Source organism: Cetorhinus maximus, chromosome 5, assembly GCF_964194155.1.
Source record: "Cetorhinus maximus chromosome 5, sCetMax3.hap1.1, whole genome shotgun sequence".
Lineage (NCBI taxonomy): Eukaryota > Metazoa > Chordata > Chondrichthyes > Lamniformes > Cetorhinidae > Cetorhinus > Cetorhinus maximus.
In genome coordinates this window covers 98,745,323-98,763,957 of record NC_135883.1, presented here as the reverse complement: position 1 = coordinate 98,763,957, position 18,635 = coordinate 98,745,323, and the positions used below count along the sequence as shown (strand labels likewise).

The window sequence follows — 18,635 nt, the reverse complement described above, 5'->3', positions numbered from 1 at the left end:
GGTCTTAGCTCCCACAGCAAGGAGGCACAACTACGTGCAGCGTCGAGGGCAGCAGATGGTTCTTGGCCACGAGACCTTGAGGCTTCCCTTCCACAATCTCATCACCGTGAATAGGACATGTGCTGGAGTTCTGAGTATGCGCCTAGCTGCATCTCCTGCAAGTTGCCCCCAGACTAGTCATGTGTGACTAAGCAACACATGGTGCGGGGGGAGAACTCATCTCCTCATGAACCATTCAGGCTGATCTAAGCATGGGCACTATATGCTTGCCCACCCAGTGTACCAGAAATGCCCAACATGATTCAATGCAGTCACGATGGTAAGACTTGGCGGGGTGGGGGGCCTCAAAGGCTAAGACTACCTGCTGGGTTAAATGCCCAATGCCAACATGGTACTCAATCTTCTAGAGCGCAACAAATCGTTGAAGCACTTGCGGCACTGGATCCAGGTGCTCCGCACCACATCACAGGAGCTCACCACCTCCGCCACCTCCTCCCAGGCATGTTTAGTCACGTGGGGGGCCTCCTCCTCCCATCCTGGGGGACCAACACCTCCCGCCGTGCTACCACCTCTTCGAGGAGGGCAGCAAGGCAGTCATCAGAAAAGCGAGGGGCACATTGGCCCCCCCCGCTGGCCTACCCTGCAGCCTGCCCTGCCCTTGTGGCAGACCCTGCAGCCTGCCCTGCTCCTCTGCCCTTCCCTCCAGCGTTCCCTGCTCAGCCAACCCCCTGCGGCGTGACCTGGAAATGGCCATTGTGAGCAGCCTACAGGAGAATGCCAGGCCTCCCTTTAAACAGACTGCTGGGTTGCCATTGGACCTGATGGTCTGTGCACGCTCGCCGCAGCCCGCACACTCTCGCTATTCACGGGAGTAGGAAATGTACTGGGTGGGCCTTAATTGGCCTGCCCGCACAAAATGACTGTGCGGCCCCAATCGCGGGCACTGATTGGGTCCGCACCTGCCTGCAGCCACTCCAGCTCCGCCCGCCCGACAGGCAGAAAATTCTGTCCATTGAAAGGGAAGTGCTCAACCAGTGAACTAAATACTGAAAGTGCTGGAAGACCATCTTGTGTCATCAACAAGAACTGAAAGGAATTTGGAAGACATCGATCAAAATCAACCCATCGAATCCTGTACTCCAGATTGGTGCTATTGAACTGTTTTATTCCACGTTTAAAATCCATGTTTTGTGTGTCTTATATGTTGTGTGTGTGTGTGTGTGTGAATAGGGATTTAAGAAGGGGGTAGAGTTTAAGTTATAGTGTTAGAAGTTAGCAGTTCATATTTCTTTCTTTTGCCACTGGCTAACAATAGTTTGTTCAATAAACAGTTATTTACTTATTAAGGTGCTCATATTCTGTTAACCTAAATTAAACAGTTTGGTAGAATTGGGGCAACCTGGTAGTTTGATCAAACTTTTCACATTTGTCACAGCCCGGGGAACAGTGGGGCTGATATTACATCGCACTATCCCCGGTGAGTCGTGACACAAGCATTGGCACTGAGTATCTCTTTTTCTGCCTTCATCAAGTTGGCCACTTCAAACAGATAATAAGCCTTTGTGTCCTCTTTGTCATATTGGATTTTTAGGCACCATTTTTCTATTAAAATTCTGCCGTGATGCCATTGAATTTCTTGGCCATGGTGTCATACTGCAGTGAGAGAAGTCATTGAATTATTAGTCATACTTTAGTTTTAATTACTTACAGCATGCTGCTTTTTATGTTCATAAGATCAGCAAAGCACATCTATTACAAACAAATAGCGTGTTGTCTCTTGCAATGACTCAGTGAATGCTGGCAGAAAATTTGCTTTATTATAACATTAAACCATTCTGGCCAATTAACCATGAGGTGTTTTTTTTATGCACTAGCTCCAAAGAGGGCAGCGTTTTAAACAAAGAGCTCCTTGAGATACTCGTGACTGATAAGTAAGGCTTTCCAGGAAAGCTCCAGAAAAATAAAATGAACTGCAAATGCTAAAAATCTGAAATAAAAGCAGGAAAGACTTCTGTGGTCAGTCAGCCAGCACTAGTGAAGGGAAGGATAGGTTAACATTCAAGATGGGCTGAAACGACACAAAATCTTACTTTTTAGGAGCTGACTAACTTGCCAGATGTTCCCAGCATTCTCCTCTTTGATGTACAGAAGGTTTCATCTTTTTTTTTCATTTCCCAGTACCTCAGCAACTTCTGTTAATTAGTTTCCTTTTAGGGGCATGGTGCAGAATTTAATCCCCCCTCCCTGTGGCATGTTTGGTGATGGGAATATTTAATTGGGTGGGAAGGTAGCAGGTGGGGACTCCGCTGCCTTTGCATTTCTGATTAAATTTGTGGTGGAAAGGCCTGTGGATGGCCTTCCTGCTCCACCACTAATTGAGGCCCTAAAGTGAGCAATTATTCACCCAGCAGAGGGCAGGGGACTTGCTATACTAGAAGCCTGAGAAATATTAACCTTGTCGGAGTTGCTTGTGGGCTTCTGCGAGGGGTGGGGGATGGGGGGCAGACTTTGATCATAGGCACTTAGTGCCTGATTGGGGGACCTGGCGTTGGGATGAGGAGGGCCTACTAAGAGCCAGCCCCTTGCTGCCAGGTCCCAAGACCCCTTCCCCTGTGACCTCCATCAGCTTCCCAAAAAGAAGCGACATGCAGCTTCTGCCAGCTCTCCAGCCGGGGGCAAGATCCCCGTCACCTCCATTAAATACTACCCATGATCAACAGAGGAAAAGAGACCTATCTGTGCCAGCTTATGTCTCTCCATTTCATAATACCATATACTGGAGGCCATATTGGCTGTCAACCAAAAATAACTTCACTGACGTTTATAATAAATAGTCATGGTTCAAACCATTCTTTAAATCATTTTTATTCAGCTTAAAATGGTAAACAGTGTACACATTAGCAGTAAATATCAATAAAAATAGCTTATGTCTTATGCCAAATTAAACGAAACACATTATTTCTATCTTTCAATGTAATTTTTGCAACTTTATAAATGAATATACAATTAAAGGTCAATTAAGTGCAGAAAATACTGAAACATATATTCTATAACGCACAGGCAACCAATATTACTTCTTTCAATAAAATTACATTGAGTTTACCTTCTTTATTCATAGATGTCACACATTAACAAATCAAATAATTATATTCCAGACAAACTTTAATTTTATTCTTTGCTCTTGTACTTTTGTAATTTTTATCTTGTCATCTGATAGGATACCAGTTTATGAAGTGTTGAGAAAAATAAGAATATATTAATTAATGTTAAAACTTTAAGTTTAAATTGGCATTATATCCGGAAATTACTTCAGAGCTGCTCCCACTCTGCTGCCACAATTTCACTGAAAGCGGTGGGGGTGGGGGGGTGGGTGGAATGTTGTTTATGCTTGTGGTGAAAATACAGGGGCAGAGTGGGAGGAGATCTGAGGAAAGTCCCAGCCAATGACTTCAGTTTAAAGACTCTATCTGATAAACTAAAATCTATTTTGTATTATAAATATATAGATATCTATTTAAATAAGTTTATTTTCCTTGTGGTTACTAATGTTCCTAGTTATAGCATAGTTTTTAAAAGTTTGTTCATCCTTGAAATTATAATACATTTACATGATGTCAATAAACATTAGCAATGCAGTTTTCTCTCAGTAAATTTTGTATCATTATAAAGCATCAGTTCAGCATAAAATTTAATTGAATTTAATTAAAGGAGATAAAAGATTCCAGAAAAAAAATTGTGCAGTGAAAAGTGCTAACCAGGTTTAAGCCACATTTTATTTTCTAGGTTTACTCTTTTTGAACATTTGGGCTAAGATATTTTTGGTCCTTCTGTGGCTTCAAACTGAGTCCGTTACAATGGTCATTTTGTGTGGGGAAATAGCGAATCAGCTTCCATTTTACGTTCTCTTTGGTTTTCGTTTCCATTGACTTCAATCGGCTCCTTCTCAACCTGTACTAATGGCCTCGCATGGAAGATTGAAAAAGTCTACACTGACATGTCAATTGATGCAATTGTGCAATTTAGAGGTATTATCCTAACAATCACTATTTGGCAATGCATCAATTAGTTCAGAGGTTTACAACATTTTAGTCTGTGTGTTACATACCAAGGAAACTTGGGGGTTATATATAAATAATAAATCTGTGTCCCTGCTAATGTGTTCTGATTTAGGACTTATCTAGCAGTCTGGCAAAAGTGGCAAAACGAACCTGCTCCAAATTTCCAGGCCAATAAAATTCAAACAAACAATCATATACGATATATAGGTGCAAATAGAACTGAATTGTCAGGATTACAAGTAGCCTTAGCTCTGCCTTCACTCTTATTGAACACAACATCCTGCTAGGAATATGGCAAACCTGAATTTTCCCTAAAATGTCCTGTTAAACACTGAACATGAAGGTCTTTATATCGCACTTCTGTGTATCGAGCTTTTTAAGTATAAAGTTATTTAAGTTCATTCAATTCTGGATTACAAAGAACCTGGTGATTAGTGCAAGATGAAAAATTTACTCACTTAAAAACATACTTCCCACACTTTTCTTTCATAAAGATATTATCCTTTTAAGATTCTCTGAATCCATTACCCTGACAATTGTAACTACCTACTACAGAGGAAACCTGCTCCTCCCTAGCAGCCCTCCGATCCAGCATCCATCAGCTTACCACACTGTTCCTTAAAACAAAGTGCTCCTCACACTCTCAACAAAAGAGTTTGTATACAAATGTATAAAATACATAAAGTATAATAAAAATGTTGTAAAAGTGCCATTACATGTCCAATAAAAGAAATCTTATATAAATATTGCCACATAATTTTGATAAGCAAGCATAATAACACTACTTATTTCAGGCAATGGGGCAAGGTGTAGAATTATTGCAGTTACCCTTGCCTGAGTGTATTCTCAAACATGGGTGTCAACAGATTTTTTGCCACCATCAACAAAGTCCAGTACAGCAGGCACATCCATGTTGATAGTGGAGGATGATGCATGGGTGTTGTCAGCCTTCCTTTCTGCATATTTGTGTATCATGCTATAGTACTCTTCATTTCTACTGAAGGAGTACAGCAGGGAAATCTCCTCCCATGCTGCTCTGCTTGGGGTTTTGATCTCCTTCGGCCCTTCAGATTCAAAGAAGCTGTTCAGGTTTCTCTCCGCCAATTGTTTGGCATGCACGGCCGATTTCTGCTCAAACAGCTCATTCTCCTTTTCCTTGTACGTTTTCCAAAACTGCAGTTGGAGGAAGCTGACAGGAGAGCAACAGCGTATAATGCAGTTAGAGGCCAGAGTGAAAACTGTGATGGCTGCTATCAGGCTCCATCCAATCACCTACGTGTAAGAAAATATAAATGCACTTCATATTCTCATCGTACACAATGCATTCAATCATGAATAGTCTCAGCATATGGGGTTCAACTCTATCAAATTCAACAACTGAATCTGTTGTTCGAAGTTAAACCAATTAACAAAATGTAAAGCATGGGGTAAGGGGCTCCTGAGTGGAATGTAAAGAGGAAAATTGGTAGGGAGGATCACAGGGCCCCTATTGAACCCTTCCAGTGCAGAGGTGTAGAGCCAATATTTTCTTCCTATGGATAAATACTAAGAGACAAAGGTAAGCATTCTGACTGTAGTCAACCTGAAATTGTTTTCACTGTTGCTGTTTGATAAATAGGGTTTTTAAATGTCAATCCTGTTTATACTTTGCAATCTGTACACTTGTGAAGTGCAATGCATGATCCAGGTTCAAACTGAAATTTTGTATATGTACAACTGTTATTTGAAAAGAAATGAGAACCATTCTTTAGCTGAAAATTAGTACTGGTGGAACCATTGTAATTAAACATCAGTATACATCAAATGAACTCACATCTGGTAACTCTTGCAAATTCTGCTAAAAAAAAATTCCTAATACTTCAGAAGTGCAACCTTCTGCCAGTTTTTTGTAAAAGCCATTTTTTTCAAAATCGAGGAAAGGAACAGACAGGGAGAAACTGGCAGCAGATCAGAAACAGCCAGTACAACCATTCTCTTTTATATTTCGAAGAATTAAAGGCACAACATCAAAATTGAGGACAAGTGACTGCACAGTGACAGTGAAGAATCACAGGCTTTTTAAAATTAGTCGCAATAGAAGTTCCAAGATCACAGCCAATAAAGTGGCTTTTTATTCTGGTCTGTTAATTTGGCCCTTTCGCTCCAAGGCTTCCATGATCTTCTGGCATTAAATATAAATTCCAGGTGGCTATTGCAATCCATAATTTGGTCTGTCTGCCTGTTTGCACAATACGCTTGTCACCTTGAGCATCTTAATGTTATGCATTGCTAACACTTTCATCAATATTAATAAAATTTAAGATTAAATTACAAAATATCTCACCAGCTGAATATTTCCAGTATTTTCTGATTTTATTAATAATTTACCTAGTATTACTTGGGGATGAGAAACTGATATCCGTTTTTCTCTGCTGACATAATAGGCACACGGCTAATGTATTCCATTTATAATGTGGTTTTAGATAGTTACTGAGTGCATTTCCTGAAGCTGTACTAAGTCTTTGCCTGAATAGAAGTGATTAAGCATCAATACACAACCATGGACTGTTTCAAGATAACTCTTAATCTTTTGGCTTGAACCAAAGCATAAATTTTTAGCTATGAAGAAGTGTGCCAAGAACAAAATGAAGCCCAAAGGCAAAGTGTTGACTATCACCTTATTTTACATTGGAAGGTGGCAAATAGCAAAAAAAAAATGAATGAGCAACCTGCAATCAATATTCATCCCAGACCAGTGTGGAGAAAATGATAGGATGTATCTTACATTATAATGGGATATTAGCCAAGTCAGAAGTTAAGGCATCCAAACCCCCGACTCCAGGGCAGGTTGAGGCATGTTGCCTTCTCATGCATGCCCCTTACGTTGAGTACTAGCCTTGAGTACCTAATCGCTTAGGCTTCTCATGAATTCTATTTGCTGTCATATAAATAGTAATAGAAAATATAACAAAAGCATAATTCTCTTTGGCTAAAAATAAAAGCATAGCTTTCGCCTAATTTGGCACCAGTCCACAGAAGAAAGTATTGTGACCATAACATATGTCATCCAAAGTATACCTTACCTGAGAGTGTGCACGCAGGGTAACGAGAATATCCTCCTGGGTGGACAGAGGCAATGCTGTACGACCACAAGGCAGTTTAAAAAGATTGGATTGACAGTCAGTGGATTTGTTATTACAGATTGTCTTTAAGAGGTGCTCATTGTAATAGCCGGACATACCACATTCATAGAAAGTGCCATTCAGCAAAGCAACAGAAATCCATGTTATGGGAGCTACTAAAGCTCCGGTTGTGATTTGGACAAAAATTTTTATGCCACGACAGAGGATTCTTTTAGAGCACTGCTTTGCTTGATTGATGCAACAGCCAGTACATAGCTTCCAGGTTCTGTTGTTTATGAAGTATCCCAGTAAAAATAACACCAGGGCAGGGACGAAAAGAAAAACCATGCTGTAGGCAATGTTCCATGAGTTACAGGGGCAGCTGAACACAACAACAGAGAACAGTTGTTCTCCCCCAGCTGTTAGTAAGGCCAGGAAGCCGTATCCTAGGGTAGCATGCTGCTTCAAAACTAAATTCAATACTGTCCTATATTTCTCCATTTTACAGTGCGCACACTAGGACCTAATGACTGTTGATGCAATTTCCTTTCAGACGTTTTGAGAGCGCTCCATAAATAATTTATATCAAGCGTTCACTGATGATGACCATTTATGGGAAAGGGGTTGAGAAATGAAACCAAATCTAATTAAAAAGAAAAGTACTGGAGAGTGTAATGTGCCTGCCAAAAAAGCCCTTTGATAATTGGTTCCAGACCTAACTCTGTAAGTACCAGAAGATATTGTAGCTCTGGGCTTAGCAGCTTTGGTGTTCCCGACACACTGCGGTAATCATCACAGACCTTTATTCATACTTCTAAGCTGTTTGTAGCTTGACCAGCTTTTAAGTTTTTAAGTGACCAAGGCTATCTTTTAGATAAATTTTATGAAAAATGAAATATCTTTCTTTTCTTTTTTCTATTAATTCATGGGATGTGGAGGTCGCTAGCTAGACCAGCATTTATTGCCCATCCTCAATTGCCCTTGAGAAGGTAGTGGTGAGCTGCCTTCTTGAACTGCTGCAGTCCATGTGGTGTAGGTACACCCACAGTGGGAGGGAGTTCCAGTTCTTTGACCGAGTGACAGCGAAGAAACGGCAATATATTTCCAAGTCAGGATGGTGAGTGACTTGGAGGGGAAATTCCCAGATGGTGGTGTTCCCATGTATCTGCTGCCCTTGTCCTTCTAGATGGTATGGCTGTGGGTTTGGGAGGTGCTGTCTGAGGAGCCTTGCTGAGCTCCTGCTGTGCATCTAGCAGATGGTACACACTGCTGCTACTGTGTGTTCATGATGATGGGAGTGAATGTTTGTGGATGGGGTACCAAATCAATCAGGCTGCTTTGTTCTGGATGGCATAGAGCTTCTTGAGTGTTGTTGGAGCTGCGCTGTTCCAGGCAAGTGGAGAGTATTCCGTCACAATCCTGAATTTTGCCTTGTAGATGATGGACAGGCTTTGGGGAATCAAGAGGTGAATTAATTGCCGCAGAATTCCTAGCTTCTGACCTGTTCTTGTAGCCACAGTATTTATATGGCTACTCCAGTTCAGTTTCTAGTCCACGATAACCCCCAGGGTTAATAGTGGGAGATTCAGTGATGGTAATGCCACTGAATGTCAAGTGGTGATTTTGGAGATGGCCATTGTCTGGTGAGAATTTCACTTGCCACTTGTCAGCCCAAGTCTAGATATTGTCCAGGTCTTGCTGCATTTGGAAATGGGCTGTTTCACTTTCTGAGGAATCGCGAATGGTGCTGAACATTGTACAATCATCAGTGAACATCCCCACTTCTGACTTTATGATGGAAAGAAGGTCATTGATGAAGTAGCTGAAGATGGTTGGGCCTAGGACGCTACCCTGAGGAACTCCTTCAGTGATGTCCTGGAACTGAGATGATTGACCTCCAACAACAACAACCATATTCCTTTGTGCTGGGTATGACTCCAACCGATGGAGAGTTTTCCCCTGATTCCCATTGATTCATTTTGCTAGTGCTCCTTGATTCCATACTTGGTCAAATGTTGTCTTGATGCTCAGGGAAGCTACTCCCACCTCACCTCTGGAGTTCACCACTTCTGTCCATGTTTGGGCCAAGGCTGTAATGAGATCAGGAACTGAGTGATCCTGGTGGAACCCAAACTGGGTGTCAGTGAGCAGGTTATTGCTAAGCAAATGCCACTTGATAGTACTGTTGATGACCCCTTCCATCACTTTATTGATGATCGAGGGTAGACTAGTGGGGTGGTATTGACCGGGTTGGATTTGTCCTGCTTTTTGTGTACATGACATACCTGGGCAATTTTCCATAGAGCCGGGTAGATGCCAGTGTTGTAGCTGTACTGGAACACCTTGGCTAGGGGCATGGCAATTTCTAGAGCACACATCTTCAGTACTATTGCCAGGATGTTGTCAGAGCCTAAAGCCTTCTCAGTATCCAGTGCCTTTAGCCATTTCTTGATATCACGTGAGGTGAATCAAATTGAAGACTGGTATCTGTTATGCTGGGGAATTCCGGAGGAGGCCGAGATGGATCATCCACTCAGTACTTCTGGCCAGAGATTGTTGCAAATGCTTCAGCCTTACCTTTTGCACCGATGTGCTGGATTCCCCCATCATTGAAGATGGGGAATGAAAACAAAAATACCTGGAAAAACTCAGCAGGTCTGGCAGCATCTGCGGAGAGGAGCACAGTTAACGTTTCGAGTCCAAATGACCCTTCAACAGAACTAAGTAAAATTAGAAGAGAGGTGAAATATAAGCTGGTTTAAGGGGTGGGGGGGTGGGGGGGCGGCAGCGGTTTGACAAGTAAAGCTGGATAGAGGGCCAGTGATAGGTGGAGATAACCAAAAGATGTCACAGACAAAAGGACAAAGAGGTGTTGAAGGTGGTGATATTATCTAAGGAATGTGCTAATTAAGGGTAGAAAGCAGGACAAGCAAGGTACGGATAGCTTGCTGCATTGTTCCAGTGAAGCTCAATGCAAACTGGAAGAACAGCACCTCATCTTCCGACTAGGCACTTTACAGCCTTCCAGGCTGAATATTGAGTTCAACAATTTTAGAACATGAACTCTCTCCTCCATCCCCACCCCCTTTCCGATTCCCCCCCTCTTTTATTTTTCCCAATAATTTATATAGATTTTTCTTTTCCCACTTACTTCCATTATTTTTAAATGTATTTCCATTCATTGTTTTATCTCTACCTTATAGCCTTTTTTGATTCCTTCACCCCACCCCACCCCCACTAGGGCTACCTGTACATTGCCTGTCCTGCTTTCTACCCTTAATTAGCACATTCCTTAGATAATATCACCACCTTCAACACCTCTTTGTCTTTTTGTCTGTGACATCTTTTGGTTATCTCCACCTATCACCGGCCCTCTATCCAGCTCTACTTGTCCCACCGCCCCCCCCTTAAACCATCTTATATTTCACCTCTCTTCTAATTTTACTTAGTTCTGTTGAAGGGTCATTCGGACTGAAACGTTAACTGTGTCCGTCTCCGCAGATGCTGCCAGACCTGCTGAGTTTTTCCAGGTATTTTTGTTTTCGTTTTGGATTTCCAGCATCCGCAGTTTTTTGCTTTTATTGAAGATGGGGATATTTGTGAAACCGCTTCCTTCAGTGAATTGTTTAATTGTCCGCCACCATTCACGTTGGATGTGACAGGACTGCAGAGCTTAGATCTGATCTGTTGGTTGTGGGATTGCTTAGCTCTGTCAATCACATGCTGCTTATGCTGTTTGGCATGCAAGTAGTCCTGAGTTGTAGCATCACCAAGTTGATGATCATTGTTAGGTATGCCTGGTGTTGCTCCTGGGCCCTGGAAACTGCATTCTTCATTGAACTGATTCCCTGGTCTGGTGGTAATTGTAGAGTGGGGGATATGCTGGGCCATGTGGTTACTGGTTGTGGTTGAGTACATTCCTGCTGCTGCTTATGGCCCACAGCACCTCATGGATGCCCAGTCTTGAGCTGTTAAATCTGTTCGATATCTATCCCATTTAGCATGATGGTAGTGTTACACAACGCGATGGAGCATATCCTCAATGTGAAGATGGGGCTTTATCTCCACAAGGACTGTGCGGTGGTCACTCCTACCAATACTGTCATGGACAGATGGATTTGCAGCAGGAATCTTGGTGAGGTTGAGGTCAAATATGTTTTTCCCTCTTGTTGGTTCCCTCACCACCTGCCACAGTCTCAGTCTAGCAGTATGTCCTTTAGCCTTGGCCAGATTGGTCAGTAGTGGTGCTACCAAGCCAGTCTTGTGAACATTGAAGATCCCCACCCAGAGTACATTCTACATACATTTAACAGTGATCTATTTCTGGTTAAAATGAGGGAAAAAAGTCAACAGTCACTTGGAGAGGTTTGAATTAATTAAGGATAGCCAGCACAAATCTGTAAAAGGCATATCGTGCTTGACCAATCTAACTGAATTAATTAAATAACAGATGGTGAAGAGGATGCAATGGATTTTGTCTATATAGCTTTTAAGTAAGCGTTTGGCAATGTACAACATAAAAGACTAGTTAACAAAATCGAGGCTCATGGAACAGGAGGGTCAGTATCCAATTGGATTAAAAAATTGGCTTATAAGGATAGAAAACAGTGAGTCATGGTAAATGGTTATTTTTCAGACTGGAGGATGGTTTACATGACCAACTCTTCATACAAGTGACGGTTCACAAAGGTGGAAACAAAGCAAGTATTGCTGCAGTCACAATAAAAAAGAATTGAGGCCTGCCCTAAGTGTATAACACAATGGCCTGGATTTGACATTTCTGTCTCTTTGATGCACAATTTTCCATCAATTAAAATGAATGAATGGAAAGCTCATGGAGAACAAGATAGCATAAGAGGAAAATGAATGGATAATGAATGTTTAGGTAAAAGCAAAATACTGTGGATGCTGAAAATCTGAAACAAAAACATAAAATGCTGTAAAAACTCAGCAGGTCTAACAGCATCTGTGGAGAGAAAGACAGAGTTAATGTTTCGAGTCCGTATGATTCTTCTTCAGAGCAAAAGAGAAGTGAAAATGTGATGAAATTTGTCAATCTCTCCTTCACCTCCACCTATTGCTGGCTTTCTATCCAGCTTCATGTGCTCCACCCCACTTAACCAGTATAAATTTCATCACATTTTTACTTCTCTTTAGCTCTGAAGAAGAGTCATATGGACTCGAAACGCTAACTCTGTCTTTCTCTCCACAGATGCTGTTAGATCTGCTGAGTCTTTCCAACATTTTCTATGAATGTTTGGGAATTGCTTAGTCTTCTAAATGATGTGATGGGAGCTTCATTTGTTATAGTATTCAACTGAAACTTTTGTGTAAAACATCCAGAGCCTTCCTAGACCATCGTTCACTGGAAATCCACATGGTGCATTAAGCGGGTGGAATAAGTCCCGTCTGATGGATCTCCACCCAATTTCAATCAGCAACATTCAGTGTTCCTGAAACTGATCTATTACCATCGGAAATACTATTTCATTCACTTACTAATTACAGTTTTGGACAACTAAGTTAATGTCAATTGAAACTGTCTCCTTAAACTTCTTAAAATGAGGAGTAAACGCTTAGCTAAAAAGTTATCACATTGGGTAACTATTAGGAGTGAGATTTATGAACAAGAATAATGATGCGGGTTATATAGATTTTCCACAGTGTTTATTAGAAATGCACCAAGGAAGTAGTGTGGATAGGTGCAACACGTGCTCAAGGTACTCTCTTGCTTGAAACTGCTACTGTGGGCTAAATAATACAGGGGCGTGGATGGCTCACCCTCCCTCGGAAGCCATCCCACAATCAGCAAAGGGCAGCTCCTGAAGGGTGAACCCCTCCCCCCGCCCCTTTCCTGCCCTTTAAAAAACTTCTGAAAAAAATCAGGCTGCTCATTACCGCCCAGCTGTGGTATGGCATGGGCAGCATATTATCAGGGTCAATTTGCTTGATAATGAGCCTAATTGACCCTTGAATACTTATTTGAATATGATAGGCGGGCTACTGACTTAGGTGCTCGCCCACGCCCCATTTTATGGGGATGAGCTTGGGGATAGCTGGGAAGCTGCCCAAAACATACCCAGCGGGGGCAAGGAAAATACAGCCCAATGGGCCCAACTTTAACCACTGCCCACCCTGGGTTCCAGCAGGTGGGGAGGCAATTAATATGTAGTGGGACTCTTATCCACTCTTTTTCCATCCCCAACCTGACGGACATTAATTTTAAATTGTGCTTGGCTATAGGCCCCAAGCTGGCAGGGTCCTATTTAAATGTCAAATCAGACTCCAGTGATATCATTAGAGTCTGAGCTGCTACTTTAACTGGAGGCCTGACCATGTGTTCCCTCACCATGCAAAGTCTGCCAGCTGTATCATGAGGCAGAAAAGGCCCAGCAAATTATGTTTTAGATTTTTTTACTTTCTTTATGGGTGTAATAAACTTGGTGTACCGGACAGGTTTCTTGCTGGAAACAGTAAACTTTATTTACAGAGCTCCTGACGAAACTACATGCTTGAACCAGGTCCACTACTAGAAAGCTCCGTCCCTAAGATTACCCACGCTTAGGGCTGATTCATCTACAGTCACATGATCCACAAAACAGTATGATAGATTTTACTTACAATCATTATATTCCTCCCCCTTTAATTTTGTTTTACATCTCATTTACAAGAATATCTTAATCCATAACATATACAAATATACACAATTCATGCAATTATGTTTTAAGCCTCTGAGGTGGTTTTCTGATTCAGGTACAGCGACACAGCTCTATGATTTGAGATTCTACCACTGGTTTGACTTGACCAGGAACTGCAGCATCAGGGGCATCCTTAGACAATGGCAGTTCAGAATTATTTACTTCAACAGAGACATCAGGTATGTCTATTCTATGTCCATCTGGCACCTCAGGGGTCAAAGGTTCAAATTCAATTTCAGGTGGAGTAACTGGTTGTTGGAGTGTCTCTCGACTTCTTAGATGATTCGCATGTTTCCCAACAAACCAGAGACAATTATACCAGGAACCCAACTAGGTCCAGTTCCAAAATTTCATGCATAACTGTCTGTCCCACAGTAAATTTGCGATCTTTACTGTGAATATTATGATTCACTTTCTGACTACTCTGGTTCTTCTCTACCTTTGCCTCTAAGTTAGGGAACTCCAGACTCAATCTTGTACGAAGTTGGCGTTTCATTACTAATTCAGATGATGTTGAACCCGTAGGCACATAAGGAGTGGTGCAATATTTGAGACGAAATCGTGAAATTCGTGTTTCTAACATTAGAACAATTTCTTCATTCCTGTTTTAAAAGCTTGTACTGCTCTTCCTGCTAGCCCATTGGATGAGGGATGAAATGGTGCTGTTTTAATGGGCAGAGTTTTTCACTCGGCATGCAGGTGTGCGCCTGACCTGCTCGAGCGTGAAATGTCAGGCGAGCTTCCTGATGTCATCGCGCACATGTGCGATGTTTTAGTCAGCGGGCACACGCGAGAGTCAGCAGTGGGCCCGCCAACAATTAAGAGACCTATTGAAGCCATTAAAGTAGTAATCAGTAGTGATTTTTTGTTGACAGTCTAACGTTATGGTTGGTGGGCAGGCGAATCAGCCAGGCGGCCTTTGCCTTTTTGAGGAACCCCCATCTAAGGGTGGGATGAGGTTTCCAGTATTAATTAAAAAAAAGATAAAGACGGTTGGACAGAATTTACATTAGCCATTTTTCAGGTGACTGATCCTAATGTGTGGACATTTTTTTCAGCATTTGAAAATCTTTCTTTATGGCTTTTGAATTCTTTAGCTCCCTGAGGCAGCTCTCTGCCTTCTGGGAGCTTTCTGTGATCGCTCCCCCGTGCATGCGCAGACTTCAGCGCTCACCCTCCTCCCGCCCCCACCTCAGCAGTGCTGAGCATTTCAGCGCGCCATTCACGCTGGCTGGCCGTCAATTGGCCAGACAGTGTGAAATTGTGGTTTGGGGGTTTCCTGGCTGCTCCCGGGCCCACCGACTGTGTCCGCACGTCTAACTCAAAATCCTGCTCAATATGTTTAATCCTATTTAAGTTCACAACTCTCTGGAATTCCATACTAGTGAAAACAATACCATTATCCGAAGCAATGACTTCTGGTTGGTCACATACACTAAAATATTGGCGCAGCTTTTCAATAGTTGCACACGATGTCGGTGTTCTAACTTCATACACATCCATCCACTTAGAATGTGTGTCGGTGATCACTTTAAGCATGGTATCTAAAAATGGACCTACATTGTCTATATGTAGTCTAACCCAGGGTCAACCAGGCCACTCCCACGGATGCAGTAGAGCTGAAACGGGCAATTTCTGTTGTTGCTGACACTTGAGACAGTGTTTAACCATTTTTTCTATATCACTTTTTATGCCTGGCCACCAGATATAGCTTCATGCAAGCATCTTCGAAATGCCTGAAGTTCTATCAAGAGTGGTTCTCTTCCTTGCAAAGGGATGACAACTCTTGCTCCCCACAGCAAGATTCCATCTTGACAACTTAATTCAGTTTTACAGGCTTAGAATGGTTTTAACTTTTCGGAGACTTGTGCATTCGACCATCCTTGCAATACCTGGTCTCAGACTCTTGATAAAATTGGATCCCGGCTTTTCCAATTCTTTAACTGCTTCGCACAGACCAGCGAAGAGTCCAAGAAATTCAACACAAGTGCAACTTCTTGAGGCACTGGAGCATGTGTAATGCTTTCTGGCAAAGGAAGATGATAGAGGGCGTCTGTATTTGTTATATGCACAACCAGTTGGTGCATAAAGGTGTACTCATATGCCAACAAAATCAAAGCCCATTTTTGAATTCTGGCTGAGGCTATCAGTAGAATTGCTTTATCTTACCTAATTAATCCCAGTAGTGGCTTATGATCAGACACGATGGTGAAATGTCGACCATGCAAATATTGATGGAATTTCTTTACTCCAAATATTCTGGATAAACTGCATTTTTCAAGCTGTGAGTAACCCTTTTCGGCTGCAGAGAGGGTTCTGGAGACATATTCCATCGGCCTTTCTGAACCATCTTCCATCCTGTGAGACAACACCACTCCCACCCCATAGGTGAATGCATAACAGGTTAATATTAATTCTTTTGATGGGTTATAATGTACTAGTAGACAAGATGAGTGTAAAAGTGTCTTGACTTTTACAAAGGCTTCATCTTGTTGCCCCTTCTATGGCCATCTGTGGTTCTTCTTCAATAATAAGTGTAAAGGGGCTAACACTGTAGACAAATTAGGTAAGAAGCGATCGTAATAACTTATCATTGTCAAAAAAGACTTGCGCTCAGTGACAGTGGTAGGAGAGGGCGTCTCCTTGATTGCCTTGATTTTCTCCTCCACTGGATGCAACCCCTGGGCATCCACTCGATAACCCAAATAAGTGACTTCAATCGCTTGGAAAGTACACTTCTCTTTAATCAATCGTACACCAGCCTCCAAAAATCTCCTTATAACCTCTTCTAGGTTGGCCAGATGTTCAGCTTCTGTTGATTCTGTGACCAGGACGTCATCCAGGTACACTACAACTCAGGGAAGTCCTTGTAGTAGCTTTTCCATGGTTCTTTGGAAAATCACACAGGCAGATGATACACCAAAGAGTAGGCATGTATATTGGTACAGGCCCTTGTGCGTGTTGATTGTTACATTTACTCTAGACGTGCTGTCCAGCTCTAGCTGTTGGTATACATGGCTCATGTCCAGTTTGGTATAGGATTTTCCTCCAGCTAGCTTAGCGTGAAAATCTTCAATCCTCGGGATAGGATATTTATCTAATTTAGCAGCCTTGCTCACAATTAAGCTGTAGTCTCTGCAAATACAAATAGTTTGATTTGCTTTCATCACAGGGACTATGGGTGCTGCCCATTCTGAAAATTGGACTGGCCGGGTTCTTCCTAATTTCTCTAAGCAGCACAATTCTGCATCCACTTTCTCCTTTAGGGTGTAAGGCACAGGTCTGGCTTTAAAGAATCAGGGCGTTGCCTCCGAATCTACATATATTTTTGCTTGTAGGCCTTTTATCTTTCCCAATTCATCACGAAATACGCTGTCATACTTTTTTAACAGCTCAGGAATTCCTCCTGTTCCAAACCGAAAAGTTTCTGACCAGCTGAGCTTAATTTTTTGTAACCAGTCGCAACCCAGAAGACTAGGTTCTTCACCTGTTACAACAATCACTGGAAGCTGGGTTGTCTGTTGCCTGTAGGATACAGGTGCAGAGGCGATGGCTTTCACCTGTACTGCCTCTCCAGTGTACATCTTCAGCTGAGCCATGGTTTTCTCCAGATTCAGTGGCTGGTACCTTCACTTAGGTATTTAAATGTGTGCTCTCCCACCACTGTGGTCGATGCTCCTGTGTCGACCTCCATGACCAGGGGCTTCCCATTCACTTGAAGTGTAAAAGTGATTGATTCAGTTTTCATTGCTTTGACATTTTATAGGGAATAGATAACAATATCAGCAGCTTCTGGATAAGTTATTTTGTGCACATCAATCATCTTGGTCTGCTGTCTGATTGGCTGTCTTTGTTTCACCCTGCATTGCTTAAAACATGCCCTTTTTGTGACAGTAGTGACATTCTGCCTCTTTAAATCTGCAGGTTCCTGGTACATGGTTACCCCCACATCTGTAATAAATTAATTTCTGAATCGCTAGCGAGATGCTTCCAGCATTCAAGCGGTAGAGGCTGTTTCCTGCATCATGGCTGTCTCCCTGGCCTGGCAGTAGGTCCCCGACCCAACTGAAGAATGTCACCATGTTGCACACTCTGTAAAGTCTGCGAGTCCCTCTCAGCACTCTCCATTGCTAGCGCTATCTTCATGGCGCTTCAAGTTAATATTAACTTCTGCAAGTAAATGGCATTGAATGACGTCGTTGTGTATGCCTCAAACCAAACGATCTCGCAACATGTCATTGAGAGTATCCCAAAGTCACAGTGCTCAGACAACTGTTTTAACTTAGCGATATACGTTGCAATTGATTCACCTGGGGTCCTTACTCTAGAGTTGAACTTGAATCTTTGCATAATTACCGATGGCTTAGGCTGAAAATGTGTCTTCATGAGGTCTACTAGCTTGTTAAAGGATCTGGAATTTGGCGCATTCGGGGCCTTCAGACTATGAATGAGGTTATATATCTTGCCTCCTCAGACACTTAGAAGAATTGCTTTCTGCTTCTGATCTGATGTTATTTCATTTGCCACTAAGTAGAAGCCTAGGTGCTCTATGCACTGAGTCCAGGCTACCATGGACGAGTCACACAGGTCAATTCTGCCAAAGAGAGGCATGACTGGTGAGTATACTTTCCTTTTTTCCATTAAAAAATCAATATATTCACATTCAGGAGGCGAGGTGCAGCGTCGGAGCTATTTATCCTCATCGCCAATTGTAATAAACTTGGTGTGCCAGACAGGTTTCTTGTTAGAAACAGTAAAAATTAGTTGCACAGCTTCTG

At 42.3% G+C, this 18,635-nt stretch overlaps 1 protein-coding gene across 1 annotated transcript; it reads right to left on the bottom strand.

Moving 5' to 3' along the window:
* Positions 1-2,861: 2,861 nt before the first annotated feature.
* On the bottom strand, positions 2,862-7,704 carry LOC144680811 (calcium homeostasis modulator protein 6-like). The gene is made up of 2 exons (XM_078542220.1): positions 7,121-7,704; positions 2,862-5,330 (listed from the first exon to the last, which is right to left on the bottom strand). Exons 1-2 carry the CDS (start codon positions 7,658-7,660, stop codon positions 4,905-4,907), a joined length of 966 nt encoding a protein of 321 aa, XP_078398346.1. The 5' UTR covers positions 7,661-7,704; the 3' UTR covers positions 2,862-4,904.
* Positions 7,705-18,635: the final 10,931 nt, after the last annotated feature.

What these genes read in the sequence shown, in the direction of transcription:
- LOC144680811 (XM_078542220.1), bottom strand. Translation starts at nt 7,660, where the DNA reads ATGGAGAAATATAGGACAGTATTGAATTTAGTTTTGAAGCAGCATGCT. An exon ending in CCCTGCGTGCACACTCTCAG is followed by an intron (nt 5,331 to 7,120) that starts GTAAGGTATACT and finishes TCTTACACGTAG; the next exon opens with GTGATTGGATGGAGCCTGAT.